Source organism: Equus quagga, chromosome 16, assembly GCF_021613505.1.
Source record: "Equus quagga isolate Etosha38 chromosome 16, UCLA_HA_Equagga_1.0, whole genome shotgun sequence".
Classification (NCBI taxonomy): Eukaryota; Metazoa; Chordata; class Mammalia; order Perissodactyla; family Equidae; genus Equus; species Equus quagga.
Window position 1 is genome coordinate 66,081,595 of NC_060282.1, and position 25,394 is coordinate 66,106,988.

Below are 25,394 nucleotides of genomic sequence, written 5' to 3' on the forward strand. Positions count from 1 at the left end.
TGGTGTCGAGTATCCAGAATTAAAACTGTAAACTGTTAAGATCTATGTGACTTTTGAGAGTGATGTACTGTGTGTGCCTGATGAAAAGAACGGGAAGGACAAAAATGAGTTGAGAGAGATCATTTAGAGCATTGAAATTATAAAATAAGCAAATGTATTCTGAGAATAAAACTCATCGTGGACTTTGCTTTACTGTTGAGCCAGCAGTGGTCCAGATGGGCAGACCAGGAGAAAGGGGATGGCTCTCCTCTCCCTATTATATCTTAATGAGTTTCTTCCTCCTTTTGATTTCTTGGTAGAAAACTTGTAACATGTTTAGCTTTCTTAAACTTTAATTAATATATGACATTTAACATATTTATTTTTGGCAGGGGGGTGGGGAAGATTAGCTCTCAGTTAACGTCTGCTACCAATCCTCTTTTTGCTGGGGAAGATTGGCCCTGAGCTAACACCTGTGCCCATCTTCCTCTGTTTTATATGTGGGACGCCTGCCACAGCATGGCTTGATAAGTGGTGTGTAGGTCCACACCCGGGATCCAAACTGGTGAACCCCAGGCCACCAAAGCAGAGCGCGTGAACTTACCTGCTGCGCCACCACCAGGCCAGCTCCTGACATTTAACGTAATTCACCAAATACATGATAAGAGGAAAACAGGATGGGGCAAGTTGAAGGGAAATTGAAGAGTTCCGCTCTGAGAGTGGGAAAACAGCAGCCATGACTAGGAGGATATCTAGGCATATGTTGTGTGGAATCCTTGTTAGGGCAATGCTGGCGATCTGAGTGTACGCTACCACACCTGCAAGCTGGAAGGTACCATGGGGAGGGGCACTGCGAGCCTCTCTTCCTCCAAATGTCTTAGTCTGTCTTACCTGGCTCACCCGTCTCTGCTCCCTGGCTTTCAGAGATTACTATGACCTGTTTATGCACCCTAGCTTGTGATTTCATTGTTGGCGGGGGAGGGTCTGCTGGTGAGGGATCAGAAACCACAAGTGGCTGAGCAAGAGGGTGTTGGACGTAGAGGGAGTGTGACATAGAGTTGAAGTCAAGTGAAATCATTGTACCCATTTTTCTCATTGAGACTCACTTATTTGTCTAAGGCTGTTTCTTCAGTCTTTGGAAGAGTAAATATAAAAGAATGTTCGTAAAAATGTGGTCTTTATACCATGTGCATCAGAATCACATAGGGAGCTTGTTCAAAACACAAACCACTCTGCTGAATCAGACCTTCTGGGATGGGACCAGGGAATCTGCATTTGGAAGAAACTCTCCAAGTGTTGTACACAATAAAAAGTTTGAGAACAACTGGCATTAGAAGCTATTTTCCAGCACTTATTTGTAATATATTTGCCTCAAAGTGAAGATGATCTAATTCTGATGAAATTGTGGCCCAGTGAGAATGAGCAAATGCAGAGATAAACCAGCATATTAAATTGCTCACGTATGTTTGTGACTAGGGTCTTAATGCTTCCTTGATGGATTTGAAAAAGATTAAATGCCCCAGTTACCAAAGTCTGAAGGGACTCTGTAGATGCTGGTTGTTAAAGGGTGATTCTGAAAACACGTTATTTATCTTTATCTTCAGGAGGAAGACCTACACATTTTGTAAAAAATGTCAAATGGTTTTCATGGTTTTGCGCTGTCAGCAAATTATCTGAAATCTGCCTTTACTGTTGTATAAATGAGGCTCTTGGGAAAAATAAATCCTTAGCCAGAAATGCTAACAAGTTCCAGGTTTTTTTTCATATACAGTTCAACAAAAAGTTCCATATTGTCACGGAGGATAAGAAGATAAGAAGTTAGATAAAGATATAGTTTACTTTGTTAGTTTGTATGTTCCCTTCTAACTCGTATTTTGATTTATTTTTCTACTTCCTAACTTTAACTTACTGGTTCCAGAATGTGACTGAATTCAGTTTATGAGGAAAAGGTTTATAAATGGAGAGGTGAAGTTTAAGCTCTGCTTGCACGAGAGGTTACCTGTTTACTCTGTGGTCAGACTGAAATGTAAATTAGGCAACTAAGCCACCCACGGTATTTCCAGACTAAATGGAAAGAGCTAAAGAGCATTTTTTGGTATGCATGTGGGGAAAAATATTCAAGGAAAACAAAACTAAAATTAAAAAGTAAACAGACTATAACACTAATGAAAATGAGCACTTAAAGTCAGAAATTCAAAATCTCTTTCCATTGCTGATTATACCTAACTTTAGAAATTAGTTCAAAAAATTGCATCACGTATTTCCAATAAGAAACTTAAGGGGGCGTCCAATATTTTCTTATTCATTTTATTTAATTCAGCTGAATTATTTCGTTCAGTTGAGGCTGTTCATACTGATGTAGCTCTGGTTATGGAATCTGAAACATGGACAGATTGAATTGGGAATAAAGATGGAGCTGAAGCTAATGCTAGGAGTGAGATCCTGTGGCTCGTTTGGTTTGTTTCTTTTAAATAGTTTTGTTTTTCTTTTTATAAAAGTTATAACATGCTCACAGCCAAATATTCTGAAAATAAGAGAAGGTACAAGGGTTGCCTTCCTACCATCTGGAGGTCACCACTGTTTCCATTTTGCTCTATGCCTCATATGTTTTCTCAGTATGAATGCCACTGACATTACACGTGTGTATTTATGTATATATACTTGTATGTATGTATGTGTGTATATGCTTATGTCTACACACATGTATGTGTTATGTATATCTATGTACATATCAAGTATGCTGCTGATTTATTCACCAGACAAAATTTTATAGACATATGTTTATAAACACATGTATATATAATTATATAATTTTCATTGCATTCCATTTAGGATTATACTTTTGTATAGTATTTCATACTTTGCAGGTACCATAATATATTAAATGATTCCCTTGTTGGATGAATTTAGGTTGTTTCCAGTGTTTCCACTTCTGTAATAAATCCACTGAAACTCCTTGTCTGAATATTGTTTTAGGATAAATTCCTAGAAGTGGAAATGCTGGGTTAAAGGGAATGCCCATTTAAAAATCTGAGGTATGCTGTCAAGTTGTCCTCGAAATATTGTGCCACTTTATGCTTTGATTTCTGGTACAAACTTTGGTTTCTGTAAAAAATTTAATTTAATTCTAATCAACACCTAGTTGTTTTATTAACCTAATGTTGCCTTCATAGTGTCTTTTCTTGTTTTGTGCAGGCATTCTTACACCGAATGTACCAGTGTGCAGCGTCAAAAGTTGACAAAAATGTAACAGAAGAAACAGTGAAGGTGAGGAGGTGCAGTTGGCCCTCAAGCCAAGGACAAGCTCCTTTAGATCAAATTTTATCTGTGGCTATGGCGTCAGGACTTTTCAACTGATCTTCAGTTCAGTATAAGTTCTAGTGCTAGTCCCTTGTGTGGGTGAACATTAGAAAAAGGGAACTAAGGTTTGAGAAAAGAAATGGGAGTTGAGGACTGTGTAGAAAGCATAGAGAAATTTCTTGCCAAGGCCTTGGGAAAGTTTGAAAAGAGGAAGAAAAATAAACCCAAGACGAAGAACCTTAGCGTCTACGAGAGGGAGGGAGCTGAGCTGTGTGTAAGATGATTGCTGGAGGTGGCTCAGGAAGACAGGATGTGGGCAGATGCTCCAATCTCTGATCACTAAAGGCTCTGATCACGAAAGAACAAAGGATTTGGATGGTCCACTGGTGCAGAAAAGAAAGTCTGCACAGTATCTTCAACTCAGAAACAAACATAGAAACATTTCCTTTTAAACTGTAGGGAAGGAAAATTGTGAAGAGTTTGGAAAAAAAAAAGGGATGGGAGATGAACACTAATTGTGCTGTAGTCGTCGTTACTCATTTAAGTTGTGTAAATCATCGCTGATATTTATTTTTGATGCTAACTTGCTGTTTTACTTTGCTGAAAATAAAAAATTTCCAAGGATTTTATACACATCTGACTATTATTAAATACCAACTTTCAAACTCTCCTCGCCATGGGAGTATTATAGTTCACGTGCTTTTTGTTGCAAGCAAAAGACACCTATTACTCAAATTGACTTGAAGATACTTTGGGTCTTGTTTTAGGAACTCCAGACAGAATAGAAGGTTCAGGACTAGTGACTTGGGGAGGTCGATAAGATTGTCAGGTTCTCTCCAGCTCTTCACTCTGCCATCCAGGTTATCAGCTTTGCCCCTGAGCTGGCCCCTCCCACAGCTACAAAATGATGCTGTAGCTGTCCTACACAGACCTCCCAGGCACAGCAACTTCCAGTGTCCTTCTTAGGAGCAAAGAAACCCCTTCTCCAAAGCCTGCAGCAAATCTGCGGCCACTGTTTTACCTGTAGCCCATTTTTGGTAAAAGGGTTGGACTGATGCTTGGATTCAGTCACTCAGGCGTTTCCTGAGAGCCAGGAATAGGTTCCTGGTTTCTCGAGTTCCGTGGGAGTGGAGAGAATGTCCAGACAAGATGGGTGCTCTGCCAGCCGGGTGGGAGGAAGGAGTGGATGTGGGATAGCTATCCACTGAACTTTTCAGCTTGGAGAGAGAATACTATACTTGCATAGACTTCTTCTTTTTTTAAACGTGCTTCCCCTATTGCACTTACTTACACATTTATTTATTTACAGATGCTGTTCTCCAACATTGAAGATATTCTTGCAGTACATAAAGAGTTCTTAAAAGTTGTGGAAGAATGCTTACATCCTGAACCTAACGCTCAACAAGAAGTGGGAACCTGCTTTCTTCATTTTGTAGGATAAATTTCTGTTTATTTTAGAAGCCCTTTCCCCTTAGATTTAAAGGTTTAGCTTTTGGCATAGTAGTATGTTCAGTATCAGAAGGGAAATCTGACACCAAAAGTTTGGGGTCTTTTAAGGCCAATGAAATCTTCTACTTAGAGCCAGGAAAGGGGAGAGTGCCTCACATCCTCCATTTTATTCAGTGAGGAATAAACAGCCTTTTCTTTTTCCCAACAAGTTAGTTCTTCGCATCCTCTGTAGCTTTGAATTCTAATGAATATTCAGGCTGTTCATAATGAATGGATTTTTATGTTTCTCTCAAACATAGAACATTTCTCTTTTGAAGCAGAAAATCCTTACTCTTACAATGGCACGATGAGCCTTTTATTAGTCAGAATGTTCCCTTGTTAATTGACTTGTGACGAACCTGGAGGTGAGCAAACTGGATGGCTACAGGTACACATATGCCCGTGTCTGAATTTTTCTCAAGGATAGTTTTTTCAGAAAGTGGTACTGAGCAATGAAGAAGAATAACAAGTCGGTACTCAGTTGTTTCAAATTATATGTCATGCTTGTATGATCATTTTCATCTCTTTGTACACAATAGCTAGAATTACTTATGCAATCAATTTGCAAAGTAAAAAGCCACCTGTATAGTGAAAATTGTTTTCAGAACTAAAGGACATTCATACTTAAAAAAAAAGAAAAATACGGCTGCTGTTTATACTATTCCACTAATGCTAATTTTCAGAACACCAATTTGAAGCCATTTATTTATCAAAATGCTATTAATGTTTTGTTTAAAAATATGTAAGGCTATTCTGTTATAGAAATCATTTTTTGCTTATTTTTATTTCTATTTAGTTTTTTAATAAAGTTTTCTATATGTGGTTTCTTGATCTATATTTCTGTATGTAATGAGCAGACTCTCACATAAAAACTATTATTTTTATAATCAGAAAATATTCATAAAGGTATTTCTATTAAAGGGAGAGGCTCCTCGGGTGTAGGAAGATCAAGCTGTACTTTCCTTGGCACAACTGGGAGCCCACATATATTTATGTCCATTTACTCCAGACTGTTCCCTTTCATGAAAGAATTCAAATCTTCTGCCAGCTGGAGTAGTTGCTAGCTCAGTCCGGGGCTACACATGGGAACCTTGCACCCTGACATCCATTTCCTCAGTAACACGCTATGAATCTGTCACCCGTGGGTTTAGCTAAACTATTTCTGAAGTTTGTTTTATTCTGGTTCATACCATCTCTTGAAATAAGCAATTCAATACATTTTCTACTGGCTATATAAAAGAGCCCTCGCTGTTTCTATCTAAATGCACGTCTTAGAAATTTCAGAGGATGAACTTCTTTTCTAATATTTGATCAATACGTTTTCTGTGTCTGCCTCTTCTCTTCGTGCTGCTTAGATAGACATTGATCATAGCCACTTAGAGAAAATCTTACAGATGGAAGGGAGCTTAGAGATCAGGATGGTGAAATTCCTCTTGTTTTGAAAGAAGCAGCATCTGTGAAGGTTGTTTATTTTGTTTTTGCTTGTCCACTTTTAAGTGGCAGCTCTAATTGTTAGAACGTCTTTATATTAATCCCGAATCTGGCTATCGCTGCCCATTCCTGCCTTTGCAGTTTCCATCTTAGTGGTCCTAATTTTGTGTTCTGGCCTATGGCAGTTGTAAATTCTTTACGGTATGACAGCTATTTGAAACTAGCTACCATTTCCTTACTTTTGTATACTAACAAATCTCTCTCTCTGAAATCACCTCTCATATGTCGTGTCTTCAGGGTTTGTCGTTATTTTCATCACTTGTTGAATATTCTCTAATTTGTCAATGTCCCTCTTAAACACGACAGTCCAGATCGGTGCATATGAACTACAGGGTACTGTGTCTCTCTATTCCTGTATGATCTGGCACTTGCTTTTCCCTCTTCCTAAAATACTTACTTCCCTCTCCCTGCCTGGGACTCATGGATTCATCTCTCCGGGCCTTGCTCAGCTATTACTTCCTTTTTAGAGCTGTATCTGAATCCTCCCAGCAAAGCCAAGTACTCTCTTCTCTGTAATTTGCTACCACTTGGTTCATTTACCTATGATTGCCTATATCATATTGCACTATAATTAAGATATGTCTCCTTTTCTAGACTCTTCTTCATGGATCAGGGAAAATAAATAAATAAAATGCATTTATATCTACATACAGTAGAGCTCTTGAAACATGGTAAAACTTGATAAAGTCTGTTCCTAAACATCACACAGGTTAAAATTTCAAAATGGCTCATGAAATGACTCTAATTTATTCTTACTTGAATTCGCAGAAAGACAAGTTTCGTATCTATGACGAATATTGTAGTAACCATGAGAAGGCACAAAAATTGCTGCTTGAACTTAACAAAATAAGAACAATCCGGACATTTCTTTTGGTAGGTATATATGTAAGTGTTATCATTTGCTGTTGTTTGTTGATAGGCCCCGTAAGAGCCAAGGAATAGCATCAGTGTGATGTGAAAAACCGTGGGACCACTCTTTTAACGTACCCAAGTCAGGAAGCTTAAGTCCTTTGATAAATGCAAGAAGTGAGGGTCAGGAGAAGCTTGTATGTGGGTAAGCACTGATCATGCCCTCTCCTGGTTGATTATGAGCTGTTTGTGAGATTCACAGGCTCCTAGTGAGAGAAGACATTTATACCAGAGTTCATCATTGCTTTTCTATTCCTCAGCTCCCTGGGGATTCTTTTACTTCTGCTAAGAGAGCTGTAAGTAGGGCCGTAACAGGAAGGAAACAAGTCATGGATATGGTAGAAAAGAAATCTGAAGATTGACCTTTCTCCTACATGCATTCCTTATTCAGATTTTGTAAAAAGAGCAAGAACATGTATGTCTTTAGGATAGCACAAATAAATTCATGTCTTGGCAGTTTCTTGGACAATCTCAGTGCCACTGAGGACCACCCTGTAAGTGTACAAGTCAGTGATGTTTAGCAAGTTGTGGAATTGAGAAACCACCCCCACAATCCCCTTTCAGGGCATTTCCATCAACCCCCAGAATCCCTCATGCCTGTTTATAGCCCATCTCTGCTCCCTCCATTAGCTCCAGGCAATCATTGATTTGCTTTCTATCTCTATAGATTTGCCTTTTCTGGAAATTTCATATAAATGAAATCATACAATGTAATCTTTTTATGCTTGGCTTCTTTTAATGAGTAAAATGTTTTTGAGGTTCATTCTTGTTGCATATATCCATATTCCTTTCATTTTTATTGCTAAATAGTATTCCATTGTATGGGTAATACCATATTTTGTTTATCTGTTTGCCAGTTAATGAACATTGGATCAACACATGACTATGATAATGATGGACCTTGAAGATACTACTATATGAGAGGTCATTTCAGAGAGAGAGATTGTTAGTATAGAAAAGTCAGAAAATATCCAGTTTTGGTTATTATGAATAATGCGGTTGTGAACATTCCTGTACAAGTCTTTGTGTGGGCATATATTTTCATTCTCTTGGGTGATACTAAGAGTAGAATTGCTGGGTCATATGGTAAATTTATGTTTAACTTATTAAGAAACTGCCAAAGTATCTGCGCCATATCTACCAGCAATGTATGAGAATTACAGTTTCTCTGTGTCTTTGCCCACACATGTTATCAGTTCTGATTATAGTCTTGCTAGTGGGTATGTAGTTGTATCTCGCGGTGATTTTTATTTGCATTTCTCTAATGACCAATGTTATTAAGCATGCTTTCATGTGCTTATTAGTCATTCATATATCCTCTGGTGAAATGCATGTTCAACTCTTTTGCCCATATTTAAATTAGGATGTTCATCTTATTTTGAGCTATAAATATTCATTATTTTGGATATAACTCTTATAGCAGACATATAATTTGCAAATAAATCTTCCCAGTGTGGTTTGTCAGTTCCTTCTAATATATTGTCTTTTGAAAATGAAAGGTTTTAAATTTTGTTAAAGTCCAATTTATTAAATTTTTTCTGTTATAACCATGCTTTTGTTGTCATATTTAAGAAATATATATAATCAGGTCTTGTACTTATTTGTTAAATTTATTCCTAAGCATTTTATTCTTTTTGATGCTGTTGCGATTAGAATTATTTTAATTTCATTTTTGGATCATTCATTGCTAGTGTATAACAATGAAATATAGATTTTTTTTTTTTAAGATTGGCACTTGAGCTAACATCTGTTGCCAGTCTTTCTTTTTTCCTTCTTCTCCCCAAAACCCCCCGGTATATAATTGTACATTCTAGTTGTGAGTGCCTATGGTAGTGCTACGTGGGATGCTGCCTCAGTGTGGCCTGCTGAGCGGTGCCACGTCCGTGCCCAGGATCTGAACCAGCGAAACCCTGGGCCACCGAAGTGGAGCGTGCGAACTTAACCACTTGGCCATGGGGCTGACCCCTGAAATATAGAAATTCAATTGACTTTTGTATATTCATCTTATGTCCTGTGATTTAAATTCATGTATTAGTTCTAGTAGGTTTTTTTGGTAGAATCTTTAGCATATTTTACATACAAGATCATATCATCTGAAAGTAAAGACAGTTTTACTTCTTCCCTTTCAATGTGGATGTCGTATGTTTTGCACTGGCTAGGACCTTCAGTATAGTGTTGAATAGAAGTGATAAGAACAGGTACTTTTGCCTTGTTTCTGGTCTTAGGGGAAATCAGTCTTTCATCAAGTATGATGTTGCAGATGTCCTTTATCAGGTTGAGGAAGTTCAGTATCTTCCTAGTATGTTGAGAGTTTTTATTATGACCTTTTTTCTTTTCTAATATAGACGTTTAACGCTATGTATTTTGCTCTATATGCTGCTTTCGTTGCATTCCTAAATTTTGACATGTTTTTGTTTTCAGTTTTTAAAAATGTCTAGTTTTCTTTTTAATTTCTTCGATCCGTTGTTTATTTAGAATTTTGTTTTGGGAGGCGGTTCTCCACGGAACTCTTATGCTTCTGCATGTTTTTTGACCAGAGGAACTAACTGCCTTTGTTCTGGCCTATCTTTTAAAGGATGTTTATATCGTGAACAGCCTTGGAAGATAGAGACAATCTCTTCCTCCTCAGCAGTGGGAAGACATGCCTGCTGCCATTCAGGAAAAGATTCATGTTTCCTAAGCTTAGGTCCCCTCTCCTATTGTGCATGTGCGTGTGTCACCTCACCCTCTTTCTGTTGTACTGTGAGAGCTGGGGCTTGAGAAACTGGCCCGGAAATAATGATACTCTGGCTACTGCTACTGCTGTGAGGAAAAAACCTGAACTGTCCTATTTCTCTGTCCTAGGAGTTTCACGTGCTCTGCCAGCATCCTTAAAACTGACAGGTTAACTTTTTAGCTTGCCAGTAGGGTAAAATCTTAGAATCATCACAGTTTTAACTTTTGTTATTTTGTATCTCAATATTGGAATTTCCAAATTAAATTTCTTATTTAATTCCATTCTGGTCGGAGAACTTATTGAAATCATTGAAATACTTTTAAATTCCTTAGGACTTTTCTTATGGCCTAGCATATGGTCCCTTCTGGAGAATGTTCCATGTGTGCTTAAAAGCTATATATATTCTGCTGCTGTTAGGTGAGCTGTTCTGTAATTGTTATGTCAGTTTTGTTAATAGTATTTTTCACGTCTTCTGTATTATTTCCTCCGGGTATTCTGTCAGTTATTGAGGGTAAGATATTGAAATCTCCAAGTGTGATTGTGAAATTGTCTATTTCACCTTTCAGTTCTGTCGGGTTTTATTTTATCAGTTTTGGGGCCCTGTTATTAAATATGTATGCATTTAAAATGTTATATTTTTATTTGTCACAAAATGTTCCTCTTTGTCCCTAAAAAAGTATTTCTTTTCTTAAAATCTATTTTGCCTGATATTATAGCCATGACAGCTCTCACTGTTTGTATATCTTTTTCCATTATTTTACTTACAAACTATTTATGGCTTTGAATCTAAAACATGTCTCTGTTAGACAGCATGGTTGGATCTTGCTTTTTTATCCAGCCTGACAATCCCTACCTTTTGATTGGAGTGTTTAGTTCATTTACCTTTAATGTAATTATCGGTATGGGAATATTTACATGTACCATTTTATTATTTTTTCTATATGTCTCACTTTTTAAAATTTCTCTCCTCCTCGTTTACTGCCTACTTTTGTATTAAATAAATATTTCTAGTGTACCATTTTAATTTCTCTGTTGATTTTTTAAACTATATTTTTTAGGGGTTTTTTTTTGTAATTACTCTAGGGACTACATTATGCATATGCATCTTAACTTATGAAATCTATTTTAGGTTAATACTGACAATTTCAGTAAAATATAGGGGAACTTTTGCTATGACGTTTCTCACATGGAAATGGAAAATGTTCTGTTTGGACCCCACAATACAGTGTTAGAATTATTGCTTTCTGTATATCTATATAGTCTTTTATAAAAATTTACCTGCGTATGTACCATTTCTGGTGCTTTTTATTTCTTCCTGTGTATTTGAGACTGATATCATAGCTTTTCATCCTGAAGAACTCCCTTAGTATTTCTCGTAAGTCAGTTCTTCTAGCAGTGACTTCTCTTAGTCTTTGTTTTGTCTTCAGTTTTGAAGCATAGTTTTGTTGGATATAGAACTTTTGATTCATAGATTTTTTCCTTTCAGCTCTTTGAATATGTCTTTCCACTGCTGTATGGCTTCCATTGTTTCTGATGAGAAGGCATCTGCTAATTGTATTTTTATTATACTTAATATGGTGGGTCTTTCTCTTGTTGCTTTCAAGATTTTTTCTGTCTTGTCTTTCAACAATTTGATTATGATGTGTTTAAGTGTGGCTGTATTCATACTTATTTTACTGTAGTTTACCTTTTCAAGTCTATAGATTAATATTTTTCATTAAATTTGGGAAGTTTTTAGCCATTATTTAAAAAATATTTATATGCCCCTTTCATTCTCTTCTCTTCTTTTGTGACTTCCTTTACACATGTTGGTAAGCTTGATGTTTCCTTGTGGTGCCTGATGCTCTTTTCATTTTCCTAAAATCTTTCTTCTCTCTGTTCTTCAGATTGGATGATTTCTTTTGATTTATCTTCAGCTCAACTGAGTTTTTTCCTACCATCTCAGATCTGCTCTTTACCCTAGCTAGTGAATTATTTACTTCATCTCATGTCCATTTGACTTGTTTTTATAGTTTCTACTTCTCTGTTGACATTTCCTTTTTTTTACTCACTATTAGCATATTGTTCTTTGTCTTTAAACAGGGCTATTTAAAAATTCTTTGGGCATATTTATAATAGCTGTTTTGAAGTCTTTGTCTGCTAAATCCGATATCTGGGTACACTCAGAGTTAGTTTCTATTGACTGTGTATGAGTCAAATTTTCCCGTTTCTTTGGATATCTCGTCATTTTTTCTTGAAAACGGGACATTTTATAATGTATTGTAGCAACTCTGGATTCTGGTATTTTCTCCATGAGGTTGGTTGTTGTTTGTCTGTTTTGAGTAACTTGCTTGGACTTAGTCTGAGAATCTGTGTCTGTTGTATGTGCAGGGGCTGATGTCTCTGCTCAGTTTTTGTTTTATACTTTAGCCTTTCTTTTTAGAGGTCACTCCTGTGACTTCCTAGCTTAGTGCAGTTATTGATTTCAATGCTGATTGAGATCAAACAGCATTATCCATCTTCCCTATGGATCTGTGTGTGAGTGTGGGTGGGGACACACTCAAAGGGCTGGCAGTTTTCAAGTTAGATGTGGGTTTTTCTTCCCATGGGGCCCTCTCAGCTCTTCTCTGCATGTGCACAGTTTGACACTTGCTCCAAGCAGGACTGTAATCTCAGGCTAGCAGAATTGTGGGCATTCCCCATTTTTCTTATGGAGTGTGCTCATTTTATTGACAACACCTCTGGGTGTGGGATTTTTACCTCTGTGGCCTCCTGTGGCAGCAAGTTTTCAGGGCCATTGCCACTGTGCAGATGAGCTGGGGAAGATGGGAGGCAGCGGGAGAATGGGAGAAGCCCAGGCAAGAATGCTCCAGACCCCCACTGTTCTTACCTGAATGAAGGTCAGCATTTTTTCATAAATAAACACTTCTCAATTTATCGTTTGACTTGAGTTGATTTCCAAAGTGCTGAAATTGTTTTTGACAATTTTGCCCAGTATTATAGTTGTTATGGGGATGAGGATTTACTGATCTCTTCTCTCTGCCATGACCAGAAGAAGCTCCTATGCTGCTGACATTTTAGGGCTCTTTATAAAATAGTAGAACCCTGCTGTCTTATTGGATTCTGTTCTCAGTAGAGTTGACTCCAGGGTCACTTTTGTCTAGTTTGTCAACTGAATTGTGTGAAGCTGCACCGAAAAAGTCATAAGTCAAGAATGCTATTTTTTAACAATAAAATACTTAGGAATAAATTTAACCAAGGAGGTGAAAGATCTCTACTCTGGAAGCTATAAGATAGTGTTGAAACAAATAGAAGAAGACACAAATAAATGGAAAGGTATCCTGTGTTCATGGGTTGGAAGAATTAATATTGTTAAAATGTCCATACTACCAAAGCCATCTATAGATTCAATGCAATCCCTATCAAGATCCCAATGGCATTTTTTTTTTTTTAGGTATGCTTTTTGGTGAGGAAGATTGGCTCTGAGCTAACATCTGTTGCCAATGTTCTTCTTTTTTTGTCTCCCCAAAGCCCCAGTAGATAGTTGTATATCCTAGTTTTAGGTCATTCTAGTTCTTCTGTCTGGGATGCCACCACAGCATGGCCTGATGACAGGTGTGTAGGTCTGCGCCCAGGATCAGAACCAATAAACCCCGGGCTGAGGAGTGGAGCCTGCAAACTTAATCACTTAGCCACAGGGCCGGCCCCTAATGGCATTTTTTCTTAAATAGAAAAAACACTCCTAAAATTTATATGGAACCACAAAAGACCCTGAATAGCCAAAGAAATCCTGAGAAAGAAGAACAAAGCAGAAGGCATCACACTCCCTGATTGTAAGCTACACTATAAAGCTGTAGTAATTAAAACAGTATGGTACTGGCATAAAAACAGACATCTAGACCAATGGAACAGAACTGAGAGCCAGAAATAAAACCAAGTATATACAATCAGCTTATATTTGACAAAGGAGTCAAGAATACTCAATAGAGAAAAGAGTCTCTTTGAAAAATGGAGCTATGAAAACTGGATATTCACATGTACAGAAAGAAACTTGACCCCTATTTTATGCCATTTAAAAAAATAACTCAAAATGGATTAAAGACTTAAATGTAAAATCTAAACCCATGAAACTCCTAGAAATAAACATAGGGAGAAACTCCTTGACATGGGTCTGGGTAATGATATTTTTGGAAATCACACCTAAAGTACAAGCAACAAAAACAAAAATAAATGAGTGGGGTTACCTCAGACTAAAAAGCTTCTGCACACAAAGGAAATCATCAACAAAATGAAAAAGCAACCTACAGAATGGGAAAAAAATAATTGCAAACCATACATCTGATAAGGAGTTAATATCCAAAATATATGTAAAGAACTCATACAACTCAATAGCAAAAAAAAAAACAAAGAACCTGATTAAAAAATGGGCAAAGGGCTTGAAAAGACATTTTTTCAAAGAAAATATTGAGTGCGTGAAAAGTTGCTCAACATCACTAGTCATTAGGGAAACGCAATGCATTTAAATACAGTTAAAACCACAATGAGATATCGCCTCATGCCTGTTAGAATGGCCATCATCAAAAAGACAAGAGATAACAAATTCTGGCTTGGATGTGGAACCCTTGTGCACTGTTGATGTGATTGTAAATTGGTGCAGCCACTATGGAAAACAGTATGGAGGTTCCTCAAAAAATTAAAAATAGAAATACCAAATGATCCAGCAGTTCCACTTCAGGGAATATATCCAAAGGAAACGAAAAGACTAACTCTAAAAGATAAATGCTCCCCCATGTTCATTGCAGTATTATTTACAATACCCAAGACATAGAAAGATGGATGAATGGATAAAGAAATCGTGGCATATTAATATACAGTGGAATATTATTCAGCCATAAAAAACGAGGAAATTCTACCATTTGTGACAACATGGATGCTCTTTGAAGGCATTGTGCTGAGTGAGATAAGTCAGACAGAGAACGACAAATGCTGTATGATCTCACTTATATGTGGAATCTAATGACACAAAACAAAACAAAAAATTCCCCACCCAACTCAAAGAAAAAGGGGTCAGATTTGTGGTTACCAGAGGCAGGGGGTGGGGGAGGGGGAATTGGAGGAAGGTGGTCAAAAGGTACAAACTTCCAGTTATAGGATAAATAAGTAGTAGGGATGTAATGTACAATATAATGGCTGTGGTTAACACTGCTGTGTGATACATAGGAAAGGTGTTAAGAGAGTAGATCCCAAGAGTTCTCATCACAAAGAGAAAATTCTTTTTCTTCTTCTTTTATCTGTATGAGATAATGTATATGGTTTAGTTAAAATCTATTGTGGTAATGATTTCACAATATATGTAAATCAAACCATCACGCTGTAAACCTTAAACTTATACAGTAATGTATATCAATCATTTCTCAATGACACTGGAAAAATTAAAAACAAACAAAACCCATCACTCATCATATTTACTTGGTAAAGTGGTAAGATATAATGGGAAATAAAATACCTGTCTTTCCTCAGACAAATAGAGGACTTAAATTTTATAGTCATTGCTCAGTGTAGCTGTTCATGATGGGGAGTTATCCATGCATATCTTTATTCTTTTAGCATAAAATATATCTAGCAATAAATGGAATATATATGCTATAGCTTTTATGCAGAAGGCAAACGACTGGAAATCCAGATCCAGAGAGTCGTAATAGTAAATAAAGGGTGATTGTTGGATTAAAAAAAAAAAAAAGCATGCTAGTTTTTAGATATCCTGTAACATAGTCTGGTAGGAAGAACCTGGCTTTTATAGTTCTTGCTCTGGCACTAAATGGCCACTGATTATCTGGATAGCTTTAGGAAATTCATTCTATCTCTGGTGTCATTTTCCTTATCTGTAAAATGGGGATAATAACAATCACCCTTTGAAAAAATGTAAGAATTTATGGATTTGGGGTGATGGTATTATTATTTGGGTACTTGGATATGCTGTCACCTCAGTAAGTTTTTATGACCAGTGAAATGTCTTGGAACTTAAGAAACATTCTTTATGTATACATAAGAAGAGAGCTGGGTCTCATAAACCAGTTTAAAGGGGCAGCCAACCTCTGCTATTGTGAGGCGAGTTCACGCTCTGTCCAATACTAATAGAGAAGAAAATAAACGTGAGTTAGACAGTCATGAGTTCCTTTGGGGCATTTCAGCCCAGACCTAGGTAAACGGGGTGGCCACATTTATAAGGGGTGCTAACTCATACCGGGATGCTCGAAACATCACTAGAAATATAATGACATGTGGATAGTTGTGTTTTAGAGGATTCCTCTCGGGAAAATACCATACAGAATTGGAAAGAACCTTTTGATAACCTGATTGCAGTAGGGGATGAAATCCCCAAAGAGCATGCTTGACTCAGAACGCTTATTTGCTGTTCTGCCTCCAAGGGTCCGAGTGAAGTTAAATTCATGGCTTTGGTTTTGCTGATGTGGATCCACGAATGGGAGCTGCAGCGGAGGTGCTCAGGCAGTGGGGGATTCTTCTGCTACCGCTGGCCTTCCTTTTGCGTCCTTTCCTGTTCAGCACTTGGTCTCTCCTCTCAATGAATATGGGACAATTTTTTAAATAGCGGTGTGAAAGGTGCTATATTATCAGTTGATGTTTGGGGGGCGCTATTTGCCCTTCGTTAAATATTTAATAGCTGCATCCTCTATGCCAGTCGTTCTGATAGGCACTGTGGAAACAAGGTTTTGGCACCAGTTTCAAATCCATTTTTTTTTTTTTCTTTGCATGCTTCTTAAACCACAAAACAAAGACCAGGTGCTTAAGAGGATCAAGACTTTATTTATCAGAGCTGGTTTTCTCTAGACCATCTCATGCTATGGCTGATGTTGAGATTTCTCCAGTCATCTTGCCTCTGTGGAGGTCATATGGGGCCTCCTCTGAGACTGGCTGACAGTGTCATTGGTGAGGTGTTATAGCTAAAGTTGACTTGGAGATCACTTGGTTAAAACATGCTCTTATTACAGAGAGGAAAATTGGATTCTGAAATCAGTCCAGGTTGTATCGCTAGTTAGTGGCAGGGCATGGGTTAGAACCCAGTTGTCTTTAGGCTCTTCTACAACACAGCGCTACCTCCCTTTACAAGCAGGATTGATGTGTGTATAAATGTATGTATGTATGTATATATGTATGTATGTATGTATCTGTTGATTCATCCATCAATCCTTCTGTCCATCCCTCCATCCATCCATCCATCCGTCTATCCATTCATTTATCCCTCTGTCTCTATATTTCTATTTTTTCCTCAGACTTCATACTCAGGATAATATATATGAATTAATTTTTAAGATACAGATTCAAAACCCATTTTGGTTTCTGTAACTAATATGAAAGGTGAAAGTGTTTCTCTTTCTCTTCTGCAAATGTTATTTGTGACTGAATGTGCTCTTCTCAGAGAAAGAAGCTATATAGAGACATATGCCTTCACAAGTTTTCAGCAGAAAATTTTATGATAGAAGAACATTTCATAGCTTCAGCCTTAAAAATTGTAATTAATTATGTTTATTTCTACCCCAGAACTGCATGCTACTTGGAGGACGGAAGAACACAGATGTTCCCCTCGAAGGATATTTAGTAACACCAATACAAAGAATATGCAAATACCCTCTCTTATTGAAGGTATTTTATGTCTTTACTTAATTGTATCATTTTCCTTGTACCTGCATATTTTGCTGGTGATCTTTTACAAATTTTCTTTTGTAGTCTGACATCGTAAAGGACAGATCGTAGTTATTGGAAAAAATGGGTATTTTGTCACTAATTTTTATATAGTGTAGAAACACATCTTTTGACAAAGAGACTTTTAGTGCTCTTTATAGAAAACATACTTGTTTGAGTTTCATTTTAAATAAATGCATTAGTTTCAAGATGGGTCCCATTCAGTACATTATGACCAGTTTACATAGCACTTTATCTACAGAGTTCTTCATTTTAAGTAAATCCACTGTTGGTATACTTTTTGATTTCCTCTAATATTGGTAACTTCTTGATTCTAATGAAGTTAAGGTCAAAGTTATATAATTTCAGAGCTTGGTTATTAAATCTTTATTACAGGAAATGGTGTGGGTCACATGGGACAATAAATAATAGAACGGGGAGTGACAGTGCTAAGAAAATACCACCTCTGTTATTGCTTCATTATTTTCTTCATTATATTGCTCTATTATTGCTTCATTATAGTGACCAAAATTTTTATTATGAAAAGCATATTTTAATGTGCTAGTTACTGCCTGTACTTCAAGGACCTGTGCATAGATTAGAAGAGCAATTCTGGAAACGAAGTTTTTTGGAACTATGGTATCAGGATAGGCAGTTGAGAACATGAGCTCTGAGTTCAAATCCTAAGTATTCTGTTTACTAGCCAGATGACTGAGCACATAATCTAACCTCTTAAAGCCTTGGGTTTTCATTTGTGAAACAGAAATGATGATGATGATGAAATTATGGCATATACCTAAAGATTGTGTATATGTATGTATATGTACTATATGTGTGTGTATGCATAAATATGCATATATATAAAGATGACATACTAATAATAAATTGAACTATTTTATACAAATCATTTAGCGTAGTACGTACTCCATGAAGGTTAGCCATTATTACTCATACATATTTGATTCTGATTTATTTTAATATATTATTTACTACTTGGTATCTAAATTTAAAAAATACTCAGAAATAGACATATGGACATATTAACTGGTGTTCTTATTGATTTACTTTTTGAGAAGTCACTGTGATGAATTTGAACTAAAAATACATTTTTTACTATACTTTTGTCCATTGCATAAATTGGGTTTCTGCGTAAAATTTTTTTGAAAAGGATTTCTCCTTGTTAAAAAGCAAGTTGAATTTGCCTGGTTCAGCCACAAAGAGAAGCTCGCACCAGGGTCTTCGGTTCTGCAGCGCTTTGGCATGGTCTTCAGAGGGGAGGGAGGGTTGCTGCTGTGTGACTCCTGCCTGTCTGAGAGTCCCTTCCGACCTCCCACGGGCTGACTCTGATTTGCATATGTGCTCATCCCTGCAGCGATTCCTGGTCCTGATGCTGGAATCCCAGGGCTTCGGTCAAGGGTCATAGTGATATTAAGAGAAATACATCATGGCAAGATGATTGTTCTAAATCACTCATTTCCGGCTAGGGATGACTCAGGTGTTTGGGCTGACCTCTCAGAAGACAGGATCGTGGACACATCCTTGCTTAGGCAGAAAGAGGTCAATTCAGAGTACCCTCAAGCAGTGGAGACATGACATCTTTTTCCTTTTTTGGAAGATTATCTTCACAAAGAAACTGAAAAACTATTTACTTAGGTAGTAGATATGTTGGTGTTGATATTTTTCTTTGCTGTACCCTCAGCTGAAAAATTGTTGGTATCCTCTTTGATTTTGGATGGTTTGGTTTATTCACAGAAAAACATGAGGGGATTAGGCTGTGTGTTAAAGGAAAGATAGGTTGGTCTAATTTGTGGAAATTGAAATTATGGGATTGGCCAATCAGCAGAGGGTTCATAGCAACTAACTGACAGAAGGTTATTACTAGTCATTTTTCGCACTATTTTACATTATTTAAATTCATGTCTCAACCCACAGACGCTTATTGGGCACAATTCTATAGTGCCCCAAATCATAGCCTGCAGACTGACTTGACTACTTCACAGAGTTTACAAATATGTCTACACTTTAGAATTTCTCAAGAAGGCTGCATATCTCTTTTGTGGATGTGTGATCCAGCATAACTTTGTAAACCTTGTCTTGGGACTGGTGTAATCTGTGTTCTTCTGGTGTTAGCCTGGCAGAACAGTGTGAACACATGGAATGCAGAGTCAAAGTTTAGAGCAGAATTTTCAACAACAGCAGGCCTCAAGAGAGTGTAACAACTACATATTTTCCCACTGTATGTTAAAAATTAAGAAAATTCTTTGAAAGACTTGCCTCAGGATTTCTGTAATTGTGTTAGTTACATGATGATGGCAACCGTAGTAAAGAAACAAATGACTAATTAAAAAGCAATGTGGTCACAACTGTCTAGACAGTGGGTGAAAATGTTTAATTTTGTGCTTCTAAACAACTAACAAGACCTTTTAATTAATATATTTAAAAGATTAAAGATTATGCTAGTTCTGATATGCTGAATGGAAAAAACATAAATAAAAACCCAAAAAATCTCCCTCAAAGACAAAACCAAAAAGAAAGCTATTGAGAGGTATACGCTAGTTCATTCATTGCAGAGAATGAACTTGAGTTATTGGTAAGAAGAGCATAAATTGCTCCTTTAATGATGGAGTATTGTGGAATGTATAAATTATTTTGCTAGAATATAAGACATTATTTAAAAATTTTGCTTCCATTATGATGTATTTTTATAGTTTCTCAAAAAATTATTAGAAAATAAGGCATTTAAATTATCTTTGCAATTATGGGACATATTCATTTAAATATTTACTATTCTGTTAAAGACTCTGGGGAAATGAAATTAACATATAAAGATGTCCTTCTGCGGGAGCAAAAGTCAAACTTATAAAAAATGACATGCTGCAGGTAAGATATTTGACAATTTGAAAGGAGAAATCTAGTTTTTAAAACCAACGTGGTTTTGAGGGAAAAATTAAAGTGACTGCACAATGTGTATAGAGTAACGCTTCTTCATTGATTCAACTTTTCACTTTTGATCTTAATCTTAGTGGCGTTGGTGATGTCACCTCTGAAAGTGGCTCTCACGACCTTTGCAGTTTTCATTTCCTGGTCAGTCTGAACCTGCTGTACCAGAAAGTGGAAGATCAAAGGGCGATTTGTTTTTTGTGTCTAAACAGGAGTTGCTGAAGCGGACGCCGAGGAAACACAGTGACTATGCAGCCGTGATGGAAGCACTCCAAGCCATGAAAGCCGTCTGTTCCAACATAAATGAGGCCAAGAGACAGATGGAGAAGTTAGAAGTTTTAGAGGAATGGCAGTCTCACATTGAAGGCTGGGAGGTACACTCACTGTACTCAACGATGGAGCTTAAAATAGTTTTGTTGTGTCTCATGCTATGTGTAGAATTATTGGCATTGTATGGACTCATACATGGTCATTTTTCTAGATAATGCCAGAGGGCTATAAGCATTTCTGAAAAGTGCTGTCATTATTATTTCTAAATATCTTAAAGTTGGCAGTTAATTGACGTAACTTCAATCTGAAAGCTTTGTAAGAGAGCCAGTCAACACCGGTGGGTTGTAAGCTTTGATGTTTCCCTGTTTGTGCATCATGAGTGCACTTTTTTCCTATCTTAACTTTGGTCAATAAATTCATAGCCTGAATCCTGGAGAGAGTAAAGAAGGGGAGTAAGTCTCCATACATGTGCTGGGATGTTTATTATTTTCAGACTCTAAATTAGGTATTTGATGAATTTCATTTTAAGCTCACTTAATCTCTTTAAATTTGAATTTCTTCATTTCTAAAATGAAGGAACTGACTATGATATGATTTTGAAGGTCCATTCAAGGTGAAAAATTTTATGGTTTCATGATTTGTTAAAGAGAGATTTAAAAAAAACTACAAAAAAGCAAATGAAGAGTGATATTCAGAGTCTGTCGTGTTTTCAGTTTGAATCCCACTTATTTCCTGGCGTTGGAGCCCTGTATTACTTTAGCACTATATAAAGAATAAATTACAATTCTGTCTTCAAATTACCTTAATTTAGATGAGCATGAGCTTTTTACGAGGGTAATTTCTAGGGTAATTTTACTAGGGTAATTTCTTATGATAATGTAAGCAATTAAGATTTTTTTAACGTGTAAAGAAGATTTAAAATGTTTCCAACCAAGCATTGTATCATGCAACTCCAAGTGGATTGCTTTTCTCTTTAGGGCTTTATAACTGACTAATTTGTTTCCTATCTTCAATATGTTGGTTTCCATTTAGATCTAAAATTGTATCCGCTCAGATTTGCGAAGAAACCTCAAACATCAACCTCAGGGAATTCTCCTATTTATCTGCTCTTTGCCATAAATCTTTTAAAATGCTAACTGGGGTCTGTCTTAACTTCCTCCTCATCTATATTCTGCCATTTCCAGTGTCCAGGGTGACCTCCCATTTCAGCATGAATGCTACTTATTTCAATCAGTTAAAATGGCTGTGTGTTTTACAGTTGATTCATAATGATAATTCTTTTCCTGGGGAGCCGTTGTCCTGCTGGGATGAGAAAAATGGACTAAAGTTTGCTTTTGCCGTTCTGCTGTCACTCAAACATTGGAAGAAAGACTGAGCTTGCTTTTAAATTGCAGGATTTGTCAGTGACGTCTGTCAGGCCTTGTACCAAAACAAAAACTTCACAGACTGTTTTTGGTGCTCTGGGGAAATGGAATTTGTTGTAATTTTGTTTCCTCCCCATGTATATCCTAAAAATTGAGTCTACTGCAGCAATGAGAAATTCCTTTAAAAGTGTTGATATTTCTTGCACTATACACACCAGGTACTCAAAGGAAGACTATATGTGAGCCATGCTTACATCATATGTAGCGCATAGTGGTGAGTGCCTTGGTGGGTTTACAACACTTGGAGCACAAGAGAAACATGGACCACTGAGACAGGAAACTGGCTGGAGGAACTCAGATATGACTAGCATTCCAGCAGACACAGGCAAGATCATATGAATGTTGGGTTCCAAAAGAGTGCCAGCACAAGTTCTACTTGGGAAGGATTTGAAAATGATTGCGAAAGACGCAGACATACAGTGATTCAGAAGTTTTGGAAATTTGAGGGAACACAGCTTGGAGCGGGGCCCAGCCAACTGACTGGTGACTTGAGTCAGAATCTGATTCCCCATCTCAGTTTATCACTTTAGAGGGAGGAGGGAAGCTGTTCTAGTACTCAGGCCTGGTCCCTTCTGGGAAGCTTAGGAGAAACTGCTATCTGATAGGACTTCAAAGGCGCAGGAGACAGAGAGACAGTCATGCGGGATGAATTCAGGCCCTGGGAGGGAGTGGCAGTGGTTAAAGAGCTTTTTATGAATTGCTAACAGGGACTACTGCTCAGCTCACAGTTTTGTGTATGTTTAGAGTGGCTCTTGTGGGGTTAGGACAGGGCCAGAGACACATGTTGGATGGCATGACAGTTACAAAACATAGAATTCTTTAGAGAGTTTTTGAGGGTAAGAGCCTTGAGCTAATGTTGGGAACCAGCCCCCTCTCTAGCTCCTTCCATGAGCTCCTGCAGACCTTTTAGGACCACCTTAGACATGACACTCTTGCTCCAGTAACTAAAATTCTCTTGAATGGGAGCTGAGTCTAGTACACCATGAATCTGCGTGATTTCTACTTTAGATGGATTATTATTTCTAGTAAGGCACTTAATAAGCCAGGGTCTTATCTCCCCGTTAATCAAATGAAGAATTTTTACGGTAAAATCTCTCAGGTGACTTGCCCTTCTAGTATTTTGTGTTACTAAATTATCACTACATTCCTTATGTTGAATTTATGTAAATAGGCACTTGAAATTTATTGTTCCCAAATCATATAACATAATGAAAAAAAGCATGGCTTTTGAGCAGATTTGGTTTCTAGTCCAGACTCTGACTCTTAGTTTGGGGCTAATGCATCCAATCTCTCCTCCATACATTGTGGGTTATTGCAGGGGTCAAATGAAATAAGTGAAAGTGCGTTGACTACTGTAAAATGCTGTGCAAATGAGGCTTTGCTTCAGTGGTTAGATTTTACCCTTGAGAAATTCCCCTTCTTTGTCTCATATATGCGCCTATCTGCTGAAGGCATTATATTACCTTACCCAGGCAAGAGAAACTAAAAGAAAAATTAATTGGAAAGATATTGGGTAGCCCATAGAATCAATAGAAAAGCTACACTATCAGATTCTAAAGGGTGTCTCAGCAGCTGAAGCTGTTTGGCAGTCTCCTGAGGGCCCTAGCTGAGATGGATAGGCTCTGATAGTTTTTTTCCATCCTTATATTACTCCATTCAAGATTCAAGATCAAAATCTAAGATTCCACTCATCTTGCTGGGTAAATTTGCTTATGGGAGGGCAGAGGTCCTTGATTGCCAGTCATCCAATTTTCTTTTGGGGAAATGCTGATCCTCCATTGTATGTAATCTTGGTGAGTCTCTTAACAGTTTGCTAAAGTATTATAATCCCCATCACACAGATTTTAAAAATGAGGGCTTTATCATTTACCCAAGTTCTTACAACTAACAGGTGGCAGAGTATAATTTGAAAATAGGCAGATTGATTCTAAAGCTTATATTCCTTATTACTATGCAATATTATACCTTCTCTGATAAGAATTTAGCAGATTCTTTAGATTGTTAGTTTTCCTTCTTGCCCTTTAAAAGTAAGTTGATTATAGAAATTAGGTTTTTGTCAGCATTTGCCTAAGTGACTGCCACCACAGGGGATCTGTAGTTTGTTTTAATTGCTCATATTTGATTAGTATAATTTATTATATCTCGGTCATGTATCTTGTGCAACATTCAAAACATTCCACAAGATATTCTGCTGAAGGTAATTGGGGGATAATGATTGATGTACTTGGAAAGAAAGTTTATTAGCTGTTTGATCAAAGTCACTGATACAGGGGCCGGCCCCGTGGCCGAGTGGTTAAGTTCGCGCGCTCCGCTGCAGGCGGCCCAGTGTTTCATTGGTTCGAATCCTGGGCGCGGACATAGCACTGCTCGTCAAACCACGCTGATGCAGTGTCCCACATGCCACAACTAGAAGGAACCACAACAAAGAATATACAACTGTGTACTGGGGGACTTTGGGGGAGAAAAAGGAAAAAAAAAAACCCTTAAAAAAGAAAAGTCACTGATTCATTTTGTAGGAGAGGACCATTCTCAGTCTTTGTCTGCTTTTTGGTTGATAGTATTGTAATGATAACTGTACTCTTTGTAGTCATACTGAACTGTATTGACAAAGGAGTATCAGTAAACATGTCATTTAGTAATTCATAGTCCTTGATAGACTTGTTTGGAATTGATCTCTCAAATCAGGAAAAAAAATTACCATACAAAAAATTATGATAAAAATTACAATAAATTTATTACAATAAAATTGTAATAAATAAAAATTTTCATAATTTTTTAATAAATTACAAAAAATTGCAAGAAGGAAATTATTAATATATGAAAGTGTTGGAAAAAGAAGATTCAAGATAATTATTCTGTTTTAGGAAGTAAAAAGAAATAATAGAAATTTGACATTGCTTGATTATCTTTTTACCTGGAGAAATACAGTGTTACAAAACTATTTTAAAATCAACTTTTGTTGGCTTTGGAATTTGCTGCTTACATTGGTTAAGTTTGTGTCTGACAGCATACTGACTTCAAGTCATGTTCTCTTCTTATTTCATGAGTGGGAGTCTTCTAGAGGTTGGGATGACACCTGCTTCTTTTTGTCCTCTCTACAAGGTGATTTTGTGGATACAAATTTGTCTGCCACCTTGAGGTGGAATTGATTTATAGATGGCCCTTGTTAGTTAAGGATAAATAGTTCCAGAAAAACA

The 25,394-nt window shown here is 37.1% G+C and overlaps 1 protein-coding gene across 1 annotated transcript in view; it reads left to right on the top strand.

The window, feature by feature from the left end:
* The window catches only part of PREX2 (phosphatidylinositol-3,4,5-trisphosphate dependent Rac exchange factor 2), a 278,303-nt gene that overhangs the window by 65,040 nt on the left and 187,869 nt on the right, over window positions 1-25,394 (top strand). The window contains exons 2-6 of the mRNA XM_046642000.1: window positions 3,175-3,246; window positions 4,589-4,711; window positions 7,027-7,131; window positions 17,423-17,524; window positions 20,716-20,877. Coding sequence (XP_046497956.1) covers window positions 3,175-3,246; window positions 4,589-4,711; window positions 7,027-7,131; window positions 17,423-17,524; window positions 20,716-20,877 — 564 coding nt within the window. The remainder of the gene's footprint in view (window positions 1-3,174; window positions 3,247-4,588; window positions 4,712-7,026; window positions 7,132-17,422; window positions 17,525-20,715; window positions 20,878-25,394) is intronic.